Here is a 14,305-nt window from a genome sequence, read left to right as displayed (position 1 = left end):
CAGTTTGATCAGCTGTGACTGGTCATCTTTGTGCAGACGACACTGTATTCTCATTTCCTTCCATGAAACCACATGTCTGCCTGATAACATGCTGTGTTGCACAACCTTGTACTGAGGTTAGAGTGGGGAGGGGCAAACTTTAATTCATCATTCGCTATCTGTCCAAGCAGGCTGCAGATACCGGCTTTGTCGCTGACTGGTCTGCTGATTTTGGTTCAGTGTCAGCCAACGGAGAAGATGCTTCAGGAGCTGAGGAACCTGCTATCCCTGGAGGTCCGACTGTGGGGCAGGAAGGGGCACAAGAAGGGGTGCAGGGTGAGACTCGGGGCTGGCCCCAGGGAGAAGGGATTCAGCCAGGTGGAGAATCAACAGCAATCACCCGGGACAGTGAAATCACACCAGCTGAAGATGAGGTTAGCTGCTGGGAATCTCAACCTAACTCCAACCTTCATTCCTCCCTGTGCTGTGGAGAGGATGATAGTACAGGGCAGGCAGATTCAGGGGCAGATGAATTAAGGAAGGAAGATCGCAGAAAGTCTACCCCGGGACTTATATTCACCAATGAGTACGGTGAACAAATTGAGGAAATTGCAGAGGACAGAGGAGACAAATGGTCCAGGTCTCCTGAAGGGTCAGGATCTGAATATGAAACTGCTGAGGAGTGGGGTGATGGTGGTCAGGGAGGAGGCTGGGCAAGTGCTGATGATGAGCTTTCATATGATGATCGAACCCAAGAGAAGAGCCAGAAGGTTCAGGCAGGTGGAGCTGTCCCAGGAGATTGTCCTCAAACAAGAGAAGTTGTTTCCGATTGTTCTAGTATTGCAGCCAAAAGAAACAGAAATAATTCATCCGAAGCAGTGCCAGAGAGACCAGATGTTTATCAAGATCACTGTGAAACTGAAGGAGAAACAGATGAAAGAGTTTATTTCTCTGAAACACAGGGAGGTGCGTTTGATTTTGATCTTATCTCAGAAAAACAGGGAGGAGGTGTGTTTGATTCCGATCTACTTGCAGAAACTTGTGGAGGAGGTGCGTTTGATTCCGATCCTTTTGCAGAAACACAGGGAGGAGGTGCATTTGATTCCGATCCTTTTGCAGAAACACACGGAGGAGGTGCGTTTGATTCTGATCCTTTTGCAGAAACAAAGGGAGGGGGTGCGTGTGATTCAGATCTTATTGCGGAAACAAAGGGAGGAGGTGCGTTTGATTCCGATCCTTTTGCAATAACTCAGGGAGGAGGTGCGTTTGATTCTGATCCTTTTGAAGAAAAACTGGGAGGAGGTGCGTTTGATTCTGATCCTTTTGCAGAAACACAGGGAGGAGGTGCGTGTGATTCAGATCTTATTGTGGAAACAAAGGGAGGAGGTGCATTTGATTCTGATCCTTTTGCAATAACTCAGGGAGGAGGTGCGTTTGATTCTGATCCTTTTGAAGAAAAACTGGGAGGAGGTGCGTTTGATTCTGATCCTTTTGCAGAAACACAGGGAGGAGGTGCGTTTGATTCCGATCCTTTTGCAGAAACTTGTGGAGGAGGTGCGTTTGATTCCGATCCTTTTGCAAAAACACAGGGAGGAGGTGCGTTTGATTCCGATCTTATTGCAGAAACACAGGGAGGGGGTGCGTTTGATTCCGATCCTTTTGAAGAAACACAGGGAGGAGGTGTGTTTGATTCAGATCCTTTTGCACAATCACATTGTGGAGACAAAATGGGTGGTTTTGAATTTGATCCATTTGCTGAGACTTCAAAGAAAGCTGAGGCTGTGTTAACTGGGGATAGAAAGAGTGGGTGGGATTTTTCCAACAGTTTCTCAGCCATCTCTTCAGGGACCGGGGCTCCTGCTTCCAGCAATACCTCCTGGCAGGAAGGTAGTGGCAGCAAAAATTCTGCATCCATCTGTGGAACAGCAGCAGCAGGAAATAAAGAAGTAAACAATCCCCGAATTCACAAAGAACCAGAAAATTCAGACATGTCCGAAGATGAGGCGGCAAACCGGAGATTTGGAAAGTTGTACCAAGAGCTAGATACAGAAAAGGAAGAGGTACTTGACTCCCTTCCTTTTGTAGTTGAATGGTAGATTAGAAAAGAATAGAAACAAATTTCAAACAGACCTTTCCTGTCTACCACCCTCCCAGAGACTGAGAAACAGTGAAAGTCCTAAAACCTGGACCTCAGCCTGAGCTCCTTCTGCCTCTCCTTTTGCTTGCCTCCATCTCTTACTATCCTCTGCTTGTTAATTCCATGTTTACACCCATTTCAAAACGAGTCCATCTTGTTATTAGATTGGTCTTACTTGAAGGCTTCTAATATTATTAATACTAACATATATCTCTGGAATTCAATTTAGGTGACCAATACATTTAATGGATTTTCACAGGTAATTTTATTCTAAGCTTAAAGTAATTGGATCCAAAACACTGAAATGAATCGAGTTGTTGTGATTAGTGTCTGGGTTTTGGTAGAAGATCGTTCTTACTAAGTCAACTGAAAGTTTGGGTTTCACCAATGATTCGCTCTAATTCATTGTCATTTTTACTATTTTCTCTAGTTTCTACAAACAATTTTCAGACTTAGAGTAGAACAACGTAAAAAGATTAGAAGCAGGAAGGGGTCAATGCAGAGTTCAGAGATCACTGCCAGAGACTAGTGACTTTGAAAGTAGATGGCGAACCCAACAGCTTACTTCCCCAAAGCCAAGAAGCCTTTATTGTCCAAGTAATGTTAGTCTCCTCTCCAAGTGTCTCTGTTCTATGTCACAACAATGTTTGATGAGAGTGTTCTGCAGATGTACTGAAAGTAAAGCAACAGCACTCCTGCTACATTTGAATTTTTCAAACGTAGCTCCTTAAACCTGCATTTGAGTTAAATCTGGAGATGGTTGCTTTCTCCAAAGATTCTAACCATAGCATGTTAGAGAAGAAATCTGAGAAAACTTTCACGGGGGGGAATTCTCTATGTATGATAACTCTGTTGAAATCATGGATCTCACACTTTAAGTGGCCTCATAGGACCATAATTTTTGAAGGTGCAGTTGCAGAACTTTGATTGCATCTTATCCTACATCCCCATCTCTTAAATATTTCCCTTTTATTTGTGAATGCTAAAAAATGATGCAATTCTCAGTCAGTCAGTTGTGACTTGTTTTTCTCTTTTTATTAAACACATGCACTCTTAAGGATCCATCATTTTTCGCAGATTTTGATAAGATGGTGAGTTTTATAAACATTTGTGTAAACCCCCCCCCATCTTCCATCTAACTAAGTATCTACACACCTATTTACAGTTCTGTGAAAAACTGAATCCACCTCATTTTTCAGCAGCAGTAACCTGCTGTGATGCTTTCTGTGGGACTTTCTCTGTCACTGTGAAGGAGTTTATGTCCACTCACTTATGCACAGCCTTCTGAAGGTCCAACCACAGCATCTCACTCAGGTTGAGCTCTGGACTCTGACCAAACCATCGTAGTTGCTCCATTCGTTCCTGTTTCAGCCGTTCTGTTGGATGTTTGTGCTGCTGCTGATGGTCCGAGCTTCAGCTATGGGACAGACGGCCTCACACTGACTCTAGAACGCTTAGACAATAGTTCACGGTGCACTAAGATCATCGTCCCTCCTCCACCGTGCTGACAGCTGCTCTCAGGTGTTTTTGCTGATATGCTGGGTTTGATTTTGTGCGTTATGGACAAACATCTCCACTTTGGTCTTGTCTGTCTGAAGGATACTGCTCCAGGAGGCTTTCTTTTTAGACAGAAGAAGCCTTCCCCTGCAGTCCTGCATGCTCAGGCTTTTTTTTAGTCATACTGTCATGAAGTTTAAGTTTAAACCTGCAAACTGAAGAGTCTGAGATGGAGCTCTTGTATTTTTTTGGAGTTTCCCACAGTAAATGATAAATGGACTTGTAGTTGCATACTGCTTTTGTGCTTTAGCTGACCACTGCAGGCTTTTTGCTTACAAGCCGTATTCACCATAGCTGGACTGGCCATCGGGCATACCGGGCATTTGCCTGGTGGGCCGATGTTTTTTTTTTTAAGTTTTTTTTATGCTGGCCGATGTGTAAAAATAAGTCGGTTGTTTGGTGGTGGCTATGGCGGAGCTTCCACAGAGTCAGCAGGTGGATGAGAGAAAGGGGAGGCAGGAGGAGGAGAGACCCGAGGCGGCTGCCGGTCCGAGTGTCAGGTGAACTGAACTTCAGGTAAGAAGTTATCACTGCAGTGTATCTGGGTCAGATATAAACCAAGTTTAGGTGGAGTTTTTTTGCGCTGTGCTGACTTTTTACAGTCAGTTACAATAACTCGTACTGCGTACTAGCTAGCATGGCGGAGTTTATATACAGCTGGGTGGGTGCTATGATGTTACTGATAAGGAATTGTATTTTACTCATAAGGTTAGTTAGTAGAGTTGCCAACCATCCCGTAAAAACGGAATCATCTCGTATTCAGAGAAAATATTACGTGTTTCGTGTTGAGCTGAAAAGGAACAGTTTGTCCCGGACTTCAGCTAGAATGGAAAAATGACACAAAGCTGGAGTTATTCTGTGTCTTCACGCTGTCAGCTGTTTCTTCTCTCATTCTCTCCCCTCCCTCTCCTGTTGCTACTTCAATCATGAAACTGATCACTGATCAGCTGATCGTCTCTCTTGTTTGTTTATTGCCCACTTTGCGCCAGAAAGAGGAAACCAGCGGATGTCACGCTAAACAACAGCAGCACGTTTAAGCTTGATCAGCTGTTGTTAGAATTTATTTAATATTAGTTTCTAGTATCAGCTGATGTTTGCTGGAGCCACAGCTGTAAAGCTGCTGGTCATGATGTCGGTTTGGATATGTGGTGAGAGGGAAACATGAAGATGAAACCAGGAGATGTCCTTACTGGATCATCAGAGCTGAACAGGTGATGGAGAAACAGGTTTACCTTTTAGGTGACATGAATGAGTTGAAGGGAAGTTATGAACTGTTTCTGAGAGACAAATAACACCAGGATCCTTTTTTAAGTAGCTGACAGCTGGTAACTGTGCAGGGGCGGATCTAGCAAAGCTTTGCCAGGGGGCCAGGTAGGGCATTAACAGGGAGAGGAGGACACAAAGAAGCACTTTCTTATTCTCATTTAAAATGTCTCACTTTAATATATAATGATCAGAATCTTAAAGACCAAAGTTTTTATCTGATCTAAAATGTATAGAAATCATACATATACCAACAAGACTGTACATCACTGTCACAACAGTGTTTGTTTTCATTCAAAGGCTTTATGGCTTTAATACCCGGTGGGCCGGTCTCTAGTCAAAATGCTCGGGCTGATTTTTTTTGTCCCAGTCCAGCCCTGTTATTCACCCACTCACACACACATTCATTAAAGTGGGTTTTTTGTTTGTTTGTTTGTTTGTTTTAAAAGCCAAAATCCCTTGTTAAACACTGTAATGCATGCATTGGAGGAAAATTCAGTATCTTGGCCAGGGATACTTTGACATTAAGGCTGAAATAGCTGTGGAATCGTCCATTGACCTCCAGACTGCTAGACAACCCACTGAACCACAGCCATCCTATGATCTAACGTTGGGGTGGGGTAAATTTGCTGTGATGTCCACGCCAGGGAAGATTGTGTCATTGTGTTAACATACACCAGAATGGTGCAAACCAGCAAATTTCCAGAAGATCTGCTCTTACAGAGGTGCTCACACTTGATAAGCAACCATAACTGGTGCATTTTCTTCAGCATCTGGCTGCTATGGAACCTCCTAATTCCTTAATTAAGGGTGTACTTAGTTTTTCACAGAGCTGCATATGTATGTACTTATCACCAACATAGGTAACTACGTACTTTTTTTTTTACATCATGTAAATATATGATATCAGTCCTGAGATGTATTTATTTCTGCCAGTGAAAAGTGTTAGACTGACCTAAAGCTTAACTTGTAATCATATAACTGTTTAAATGCTGGGAGCTCATATTATGAATTCTGTGGCGTTTAATGAACATCATACTAAATATTGTGAAATGAAGTGGGACATTTAAAGTTAAATGCCATCTTTCTCTGAAAAAGAATGAAGGAAACAGTGAATCAAATGACGCTCTGGAAGCTGCAGAGGCCCAAGCTGCAGGCTCAAGAGAGCCTGCAGCAGAAGACAAACCTCCATCTCTCACTACTGGAGGAGAGCAAGATGAGTGCCCACCTCTTTTTGCTGGAGAGGAACCTGTATCTTCAACTGCAGGAGCAGAGATGGAGGAACCTCCAGCTCCCCCTGCTGGTGAGGTGGAAGAATCTGGAGCTGCTCCAGCTGGTCAGGACGATACAGACACACATTCAGACAGCCTGAAGGAGGAAAAGCCTGCTGTGAGTGGATAACCTTGTAAAAATGCTGCCTTTTGTGATAACCTAATCATCATCTCATCAATATCATCACTGTGACCTCCATCTCATCGTATCATCATCATCACTGAATGAGAAAATCATTGAACTCCACACTGGAGATGTGTCAGTGTGGAAATCATTCTTCTGTTTCCAGCCTGTATCCAGTGCGCATGAAATGTCTTTTTGTGTAAGGATTTTAACCCTTTGCCCTTCTCATTTCATGCCAACAAACCCATACCCCAATCTTTACCCTACCCCATCCACTTTATGACACAAAATGAACTCAATCTCATAAAACACTGCTGCTTTTTGAAACAAAACAAAAACAAAAGCCTTTTCAATTAGCATCACTGAGTTTAAATCGTTATATTCTACTGTTTTCCCAAAAAGTTGACTATGTCCATAGCGTTTCCAGTGGGATGACAATAAAATGTTTCTCCCACTGAAAACGTCCAGATGAACAGAATCAACTTTTTGGATTTTCTTACCTGGATGATTGAGCAGGTATCAACGCAAAATCTATTTTATTTTCCCAAAGTCAACAGTGGTATCTCCAGGCTCAGAACAGGCAGAGGTCAGTGAGGTAGGATACTCCACTTCTTCTGTTTGTTTGCTTTCACTGTCATTTTTACTGTTTATCGGCAACAATTATTGAACAACATAGGTGTGAATGTGAGTGCGAATGCTTGTCTGCATCTGTGTGTTAGCCCTGGGACAGACTGGCGACCTGTGCAGGGTGTACCCTGCCTCTCACTTGAAGACAGCTGGAATAGGCTCCAGCCCCCCCATGACCCTGAAGAGGATGGATGAAGTGTTGAAATGAAATGATGAGAATGAATGCAGCTCTCTGAAAGAGACCTTGAAGAATAATGGTTTGACCCCTACGTTGGTCATTTTTTGAAACAAAATTCATTTTTTTTCTGTGATTTTACACATGCTGAATTCAGGGTGGTGGTCACTGTTTCATATCTCTTTTCTCACATGTGAACAGGGAGGTCAAAGTTCTAATTTTACAAGAGCAAAAGTTATTATTAAATGTTTGTTCAAACATTCAATGGCCACACAAATGTTCTCAAATGGAAATGATTTCTGTCTGTATACAGATTCCTTCTGCTGAACAGGCCAAAACTTCTCCCAGTGAAGCAGCTTCATCGGTGAGTCTAGCATCATCACTTTAGATTCAGAAGAAATCATGAAACTTAACTCAATGCCCGTGTGTGTGTGTGAGAGAGAGTGGCTGAAATTGTCATATCAGCATGTTCTACAAACATACAAATTGTTCCTTAATCAAACATCAGTGGATTTTAGATTGGACAATAAGATCTGATTGAAGTGCAGACTTTCAGCTTTCATTCAAGGGGTTTAACAAAAGTAATGCATTAACTGTTACACAACTTCCCATTTTCACCGGAGGAATTTGTCTAAACCAGGGGTCGGCAACCCACGGCTCTTTAGTCCTTATTTTGCGGCTCCGGGTGGTTTGGGAAAATAAATTAGAAGTATTTAGCTGAAGTGTATTTTATTTGTGTTTAGTTCTTTTTAACTTGTAGTTCTAAATTGGAAGATTACTGTGATTTTGAAATATAAAAATAAAATTATATCGTATTATTTGTTCGTCGCTCAAAATAAGCGTCACACTCGCGGAAGCCGGTGTACCCGCCGAAACGCTGTGCATTTATCAAGACTTTCAACCCCAGGTGGGCCAGTTATGGATCTTCGGATCCACATTATGTCAGCAGCTGTTCTCCACCGTGAACTACGTTAAAAACAAACACCGCTCACGCCTCACAGATGACAGCTTACAGTCCTGCGTAAAGATGAAAGCCTCGTTTTGCAGATGCTGTGCGCAGAGGTTCAGGACCACAAGTCTCATTGTAAACATATCACAGCAGACCCGACGATGCTTGCATGAACAAGCTGTTCAGCATCTCTTTATTGGCCGCTTTTCACACACGGTTGCTGTACACATACAGCCGGCTGTAGCTTTGCAGCTCACAGCCCGACACACACCAACACAACAGCAGAGAGAGCACAGACTTTAAGGCGGCGAGGCGTGATTGCGGGTGCCGCTCAGGTGCGTCCGACTTCCATGCAGCGGCACTGCAGACCACGCCCCGCCACACACATTAACCAGGTAAAATACATATTTAGGCAGAATTTTGCAAATATCCATTTTTCATTTTTAGCAGCATAGTACTTTTTTCCAGTTATTTTTTAAAAGTCAGGTCAAGGCTCCAAAAGCACAAAGGCGATATGAGGGTGGCTCACAGCAGCTTTTGTCTGCTGGATCATTTTAGTTCAGCGTCTTTCCTTTGGTTATATTTCTTTAAGAGTTCAAAATGTGTTAATTACATAAATAAAAGGTAATTTTCTCTGTAGCACTTCATGGATTTAAGCAACACACCTTAGTTGCTCCGTGGATTCTTTTAAAAAACAGTTAAAAACTTTTCTTTTCAAACAAGCCTTTTGTTGTACGTATTTTATATTCTTTACATTATTTACATTTGATCTTTTACATTGTGTATAATGTCTATTGATTGTATTGTTTATTTTAATATTTGTGTGCAGCGCTTTGTGACTGCCTGTCTGTGAAAAGCGCTTAATGAATAAACTTTGCTTACTTACTTTAGTTGTTCACACAAAGCATAAAGGTAAAAATAACAACATATACAGTGTTATCTTCACTTCAGATTTCAAAAAGTATTTGCGGCTCCCAGTGTTTTCTTTTGCGTGGAAACCGGGTCCAAGTGGCTCTTTGGGTGTTAAAGGTTGCAGACCCCTGGTCTAAACCAAGGCTCAAAACTGAAAAACTGACATAATTTCAGATATAAGAATTGTTTTTAATACTTGAAAGCAAATCATTTGCAGTTGGTAACGGCCTGTAGAATCATTACACTAGAATGTTGTTTGCTTTTTGAGATGCTCTGCGGGTCTTTACTGCAGCACAATCAGCTGCTGCTTGTTTGTGGCTCTCTGCCTTCTGTTTTGAATTTATTAACTGTAAAAGTGCCCTGCTGGGCTGAGATCAGCTAAGTCTTTCAGCCATAGAAAAATATTGCGAAATTAAGTGAGACATTTCATTTTGCAAGATGCTCTGCAGCAGTAACCTGCTGTGATGCTGTAAATATGAAATGAAAGTTTTTAGATGTGGTCACTAAATGCTCAATGTCCTCTGCAGGAAAATATGCCAATCCCTTCTGTTGTGATTGAGCCTGCCTCAAGTAACGAAGGTGATGATGACCGAGATGCTGACATCATCTCTCCCACTGCAATCAGTGACAATGGGGTGACAACTGAAAACCAGAACATCAAGCATATCAGTCCTTCTGGGGGAGCGTCTGGACTTCCTGATGATTTCCTTTACAAGGTGAGGCTTCTTAGTAAAAGCAAATATTTTATGCTATCAATTGAGGAGGAAAAAGACTTTTCTAATGAACTGTTAAAATGTGGAGTCTAATGTCTGTAAACTATGATGGATACCTGCAGGTGGAGACCATACACGACTTTGAGGCTGCAAATTCAGATGAACTTGACCTGAAGAGAGGCGATGTGGTTTTGGTGGTTCCCACTGCCTCAGTGGAAGATCAGGTGATAATAGCTGGTCACACAGAAATGTAATAAATAAAAGTTCTTCACCAACATGACAAACAACATCTTAACAGGATTGTTCTGATGTTTTTGTGTGTTTGCTGCAGGATGCTGGCTGGCTCACAGGGATCAAGGAAAGCGACTGGTTAACATTTGGAGCTGGTGCTCAAAAAGGACTTTTCCCAGAAAACTTTACTCAACATTTGGAGTAAGATGTTCCCTGACATGGCAAAATGATAAGTAGAAACATGAGTAATCTGTGTCCCAGCCATTGAATCAGCATGTAGCCATTCCTTTTCTTGTACGTTGTACCTGCTGCAGCTGTCTGCTGGACAAACAATAAAGTTTCTCTGGCAGGTGAAACTGTACTAAAATGAAATGTTATTGTTAAAAAAAAAAAGGAAAAAAAAGAAGAGAGAGAGTAGTACTCTTCCGAGTTCCCCTGATGATTTAAGCATGGTGTGGTAGTATGTTCCACCCTCCTGTGGAAGTAAGATATGCCTTTTGTTTAAATAGAAATTATATATAAAACAATAATAACTCAACAACAAAAAGCTTGAAGTGACCAGGTGAAAACAAAGGAAAAAGATAAAACTGTCTTTGCACTGTGTGGTAATCATTTTGTTTTGCTATGAAAGACTACAGAAACTTTAATGCTGTGATTTGTTTGTGAGTGCAACATGAAACTTGGGTTTCTTTTTTCTGACACGTTGTAACTGTAACTCTTGAATCACTGTTGATGTTTTCTGTGTTATCATTACTGGGTGTGTGGTGATTGATCTTTCATTTGTAATATGTGTTGATGAACTAACTCACTGACCCGTGTTGCTTTGGTTCTGCTAAGGGGAAACTGATGTTTATTGTCTGGGTTTTGGCACACAAAGTAGTGCAAATGCTGCATGAAAATCCTAAATATTCAAAGTACATATACTAAAGATGACAAATAAAGAATTTCTTGTGTGTTACGCATAGATTTGTGTATGGCATATCATCTGAAAATTTGGTTACAAGAAAAAAAAAAGCAAATAAGGAAATTTTTTGTCAGCGGTTTAAGTGTTTCATCAAATAGAAGGTATTAACAAACCAGTCTGCAATTATTTTTTTAGGCTTCAGAAAAATTACTCTTATACTCTAGAAAATGTAAACCTTCATCAAACTGGTTTTGATAGCCAGGTGAAGCCTCCCAGTAGACCTTTATGTGATGCACACAGCCTTGAGATAATATTGGTGTAATGAATTAAATAGTAAATTCCATGTTTGATATTGTATATGGTTCTATGCTAATAAAATAAATAATAAAATATTAATGTTTCAGTCAAGTAATTGGACCAAATGGTATCTTTAATGTTTAGAAATCAGTCAAAAGATAAAAAAGGGTATGCTATTAGAATTATGTTTTAATTATTCTTTAAAGATTTAAATGGTTTACATTAGGCTATAGCCAGCTCTAAAACAGGGTTCACTGGAAATGACTGAATAACCCTAACGCCTAGAATCCACAAATTCTGTGACATCCTGGTAGCAGCATGCACCTGCCTGCCAAGTTTGGGCCAAAATGTGAGTTTTTAGGGGTTAAGTATTGTCATGTCTAGGGTTCCCTGGTGGACTCAAAATGCAGACTTGCAGTTCTCACCTTAGTGTGTTTAATTGCAATGAATGATTCAGAAACAAATTACGCTGGGGTTAGGGGTGAAGAAAAAGGGGAAATCAAAGTTGGGAGCACGGTCCCCGAAGGGTTAGGGGTTAGGGGGTTAGGGAGAGGAACAGTGTTCCGGTTCCTGAAGGGACGCGGAGGTGCACGGTCCTTCCCTTGGGCCCTCCCGCTACTCCACTGCCTGTTACGGCTGAAGAAAAAGAACCTGTCCCTCCCGAAGGAGGAACAGGGCGTGCACGGGCCATCAACCCCGATGGTCCACAGCCTCACATCCCTCTACCTCCATAAATATTTTTGATTTTCAAGGTAAGTATTTCTTTTACAGGTTTTTTCTTTCCAGGTAAGTACGGTTTTTGTTTTAAATTTCAAAAGGTAAGTATTTGTTTTTTACAGGTTCTCATTGTCCGTGTCCGTTACTTTGGCTCGTTTCCAATAAAGTATTTTCAATCCCAATTTGTTTTCTGTGTGGTTTTTTCATTTAGTTTTGATGTATCTCTGATTTGAGTTTTTAAGGAAAATCAATAAAACATGAATCAAAACATGAAATAAAATCCCCCAAAATAACAAACTAAAACAACAAACTAACATAAAATTGAAAAAATTAAATGAGTATGCCCTTGTCGCGACGTTTCGAAGGTGTTTCTTCTTCCTCAGGCGAGGGCATACTGAAGAGCTCTGTGTTTGAGGCTCCTATTTATACTCTCCCCTCTGATCCCGCCTCCTTGGCTTTCTTTGGCTTTCTTGTAAAATCTTTTACTGCTTTTCGCTTTTTTCCAATTCTGCCAGACTTTTTGGCTCTCATTTTTCCTTTTTTCTTTCTTTCTTCTTTTCCAGTCTTCTCCTCTTTCCCCTTTGACTTTTCCCTTTTCATCATCCTTTTCTTCCCTTCTCTTGACCTCTGCCCTTTACCCTTCCTTTTGGCCTACATCTGTCCTCTTTCTCTTCCAATTTTAGGTTCCTACTAATGCCGACTTGGCTTTTACTACAAAACTCTCAACCCTGCTTGGGGAGGACTCAACCCGACTTGGGGAGTAAATTTAGAAAGGAGATGTGACTTTGGGTTAGGCTTTAGGTTTCAGCTGGGATTAGGATTACTTGGGCTTCAGATCCAGTACTGGGGTAAGGTTTAAGATTTAATTTCCAGGAAAGAAGTAGAAGGGGTTAGGGGAAAACAAATTTGGGAGTCCGGTCCCCGAAGGGGGCCGGGCGTTGGTTACGGCCCCGTCCCCCCTGGGGGGGACCGAGGAATGCGCGGTCCTTCCCTCCTGGGCCCCTCCCTCCCCGGTCCCAAGAAGACCAGTCCTGGTCTCGAGATTGGGGTCGATAAGTATCGGGCCGCATACGGGAGCGACCCCTCCTCCCATAGCGGACCTGCTGCCACCCTTCATCAGCCATGATGGAGGGCTAAGTAAATTTTTTTCAATATTTTTTTGTTGTTTTTTGCGTTTTTTACGTTTTTTTTATTTTTTTATTTTTTATAAAAAACAAAAAAAAGAAAATAAAAATCAAAAAAGAGAATAAAACTCTTAAAAACTAAAAATGCCCCGAAAAGGGTTCAAAAAAAATCAATCGTGTGCCACTGTGGCGACGTTTCGACCAAATGTGGTCTTCTTCAGGCCTGGGCACACTCAAAACCAACTAAAATAAGTCTGCTGCAGAAAAAGCGACTGTCTCCGTCGAAGGGCAGCAAAAGAATGAGCCTGGCCTGCAGGCTCATCCCTTAAATAAGCTCTGGCTCCAAAAGGAAAAGAAAAAGAAAAAGAAAAAGAAAACCCCACAGTACAAATGATTTTAAACGTTTTTAAACCTTACCCACAGGATTTTAATGAATTAAACCTACACCATATGAACTGATATGAACTAAATGGTGCGCATATATATAAAATAAAAATACTATTTACAGAAAACTTTTTAACTCAATATTTACACATCCATGACAAGTATTATTTATTTATTTATTTTTTTGTTTTTTATCTTTTTATTTTTTTTACATATTTATGACCAAGTATTTAACAAAATTAGTGGGGATGGGGGAAGGGGATGGGACTAGGGATAGGAATAGGAGTAGGAGTAGGGAAGGGGATTAGGTAAGGGGAAAGAAACTCCTCCCTGCACGAGGAGGGCAGGAGTGGTGCACGGGCCATACCGTGACCCTTCCCGTGGCCCACCACGTTATCGCCACCCCGTCTTCCGTGTCCGTCACTCCCCAGGTCCAAATTCAGGTAAGTACCTTCCTAATTTTAGGCTTCCAGGTAAGTACCGTATTTTTATTATTGTTGTTTTTAATCAAATTGTATTATTGTTGTTTTTAATCAAATTGTATTAATTTTGCTTTTCTTACAGGTATTTTGAAATTGTTTTTAAATTGCATTTAAAGTTTTTTAATCAACTGTTTTTTAATTGTGCTTTTAATAAAGTTTATATTTTTCCAATGATTTTCGTCTCCGTGTTGTTTTTCATGAAATCCGAATTTTAGGTTTTAAATTTGTTTTTTAGGCCATAAACAAACATGAAAATGAATAAAATTTAAATAAACCTCCCCCAAAAATAACAAACTAAAATAACAAACTAAAATAACAAACAAAACATGTTTATTGGTGATGCATGGCTTGCGCTAGCTTTCGGCAGTGTTGTGCCTTCTTCAGGCTGTGCTCATGCATCAGTGGCCAAATTCAAATAAAGGAGACTTCTCTCTGCCCCTCCTTTTATAGGCTTTTTTG

At 41.1% G+C, this 14,305-nt stretch overlaps 1 protein-coding gene across 10 annotated transcripts in view; it reads left to right on the top strand.

Moving 5' to 3' along the window:
• The window catches only part of amph (amphiphysin), a 45,149-nt gene extending 33,899 nt beyond the window's left edge, over positions 1-11,250 (top strand). For 3 of the 10 annotated variants that reach the window (XM_024806041.2, XM_076877168.1, XM_024806040.2), the window contains 8 exons: positions 171-2,039; positions 3,175-3,207; positions 6,035-6,325; positions 6,882-6,926; positions 7,447-7,497; positions 9,522-9,710; positions 9,830-9,931; positions 10,039-11,250. In XM_024806041.2, coding sequence (XP_024661809.2) covers positions 171-2,039; positions 3,175-3,207; positions 6,035-6,325; positions 6,882-6,926; positions 7,447-7,497; positions 9,522-9,710; positions 9,830-9,931; positions 10,039-10,143 — 2,685 coding nt within the window. In that variant the 3' untranslated portion in view covers positions 10,144-11,250. The remainder of the gene's footprint in view (positions 1-170; positions 2,040-3,174; positions 3,208-6,034; positions 6,326-6,881; positions 6,927-7,446; positions 7,498-9,521; positions 9,711-9,829; positions 9,932-10,038) is intronic. The other 7 variants (XM_004572464.2, XM_004572465.2, XM_076877169.1 and 4 more) reach the window with 7 other exon arrangements.
• Positions 11,251-14,305: the final 3,055 nt, after the last annotated feature.

This window comes from Maylandia zebra, linkage group LG18, assembly GCF_041146795.1.
Source record: "Maylandia zebra isolate NMK-2024a linkage group LG18, Mzebra_GT3a, whole genome shotgun sequence".
Taxonomy (NCBI): Eukaryota; Metazoa; Chordata; class Actinopteri; order Cichliformes; family Cichlidae; genus Maylandia; species Maylandia zebra.
This window is presented reverse-complemented; position numbering and strand designations above follow the sequence as displayed.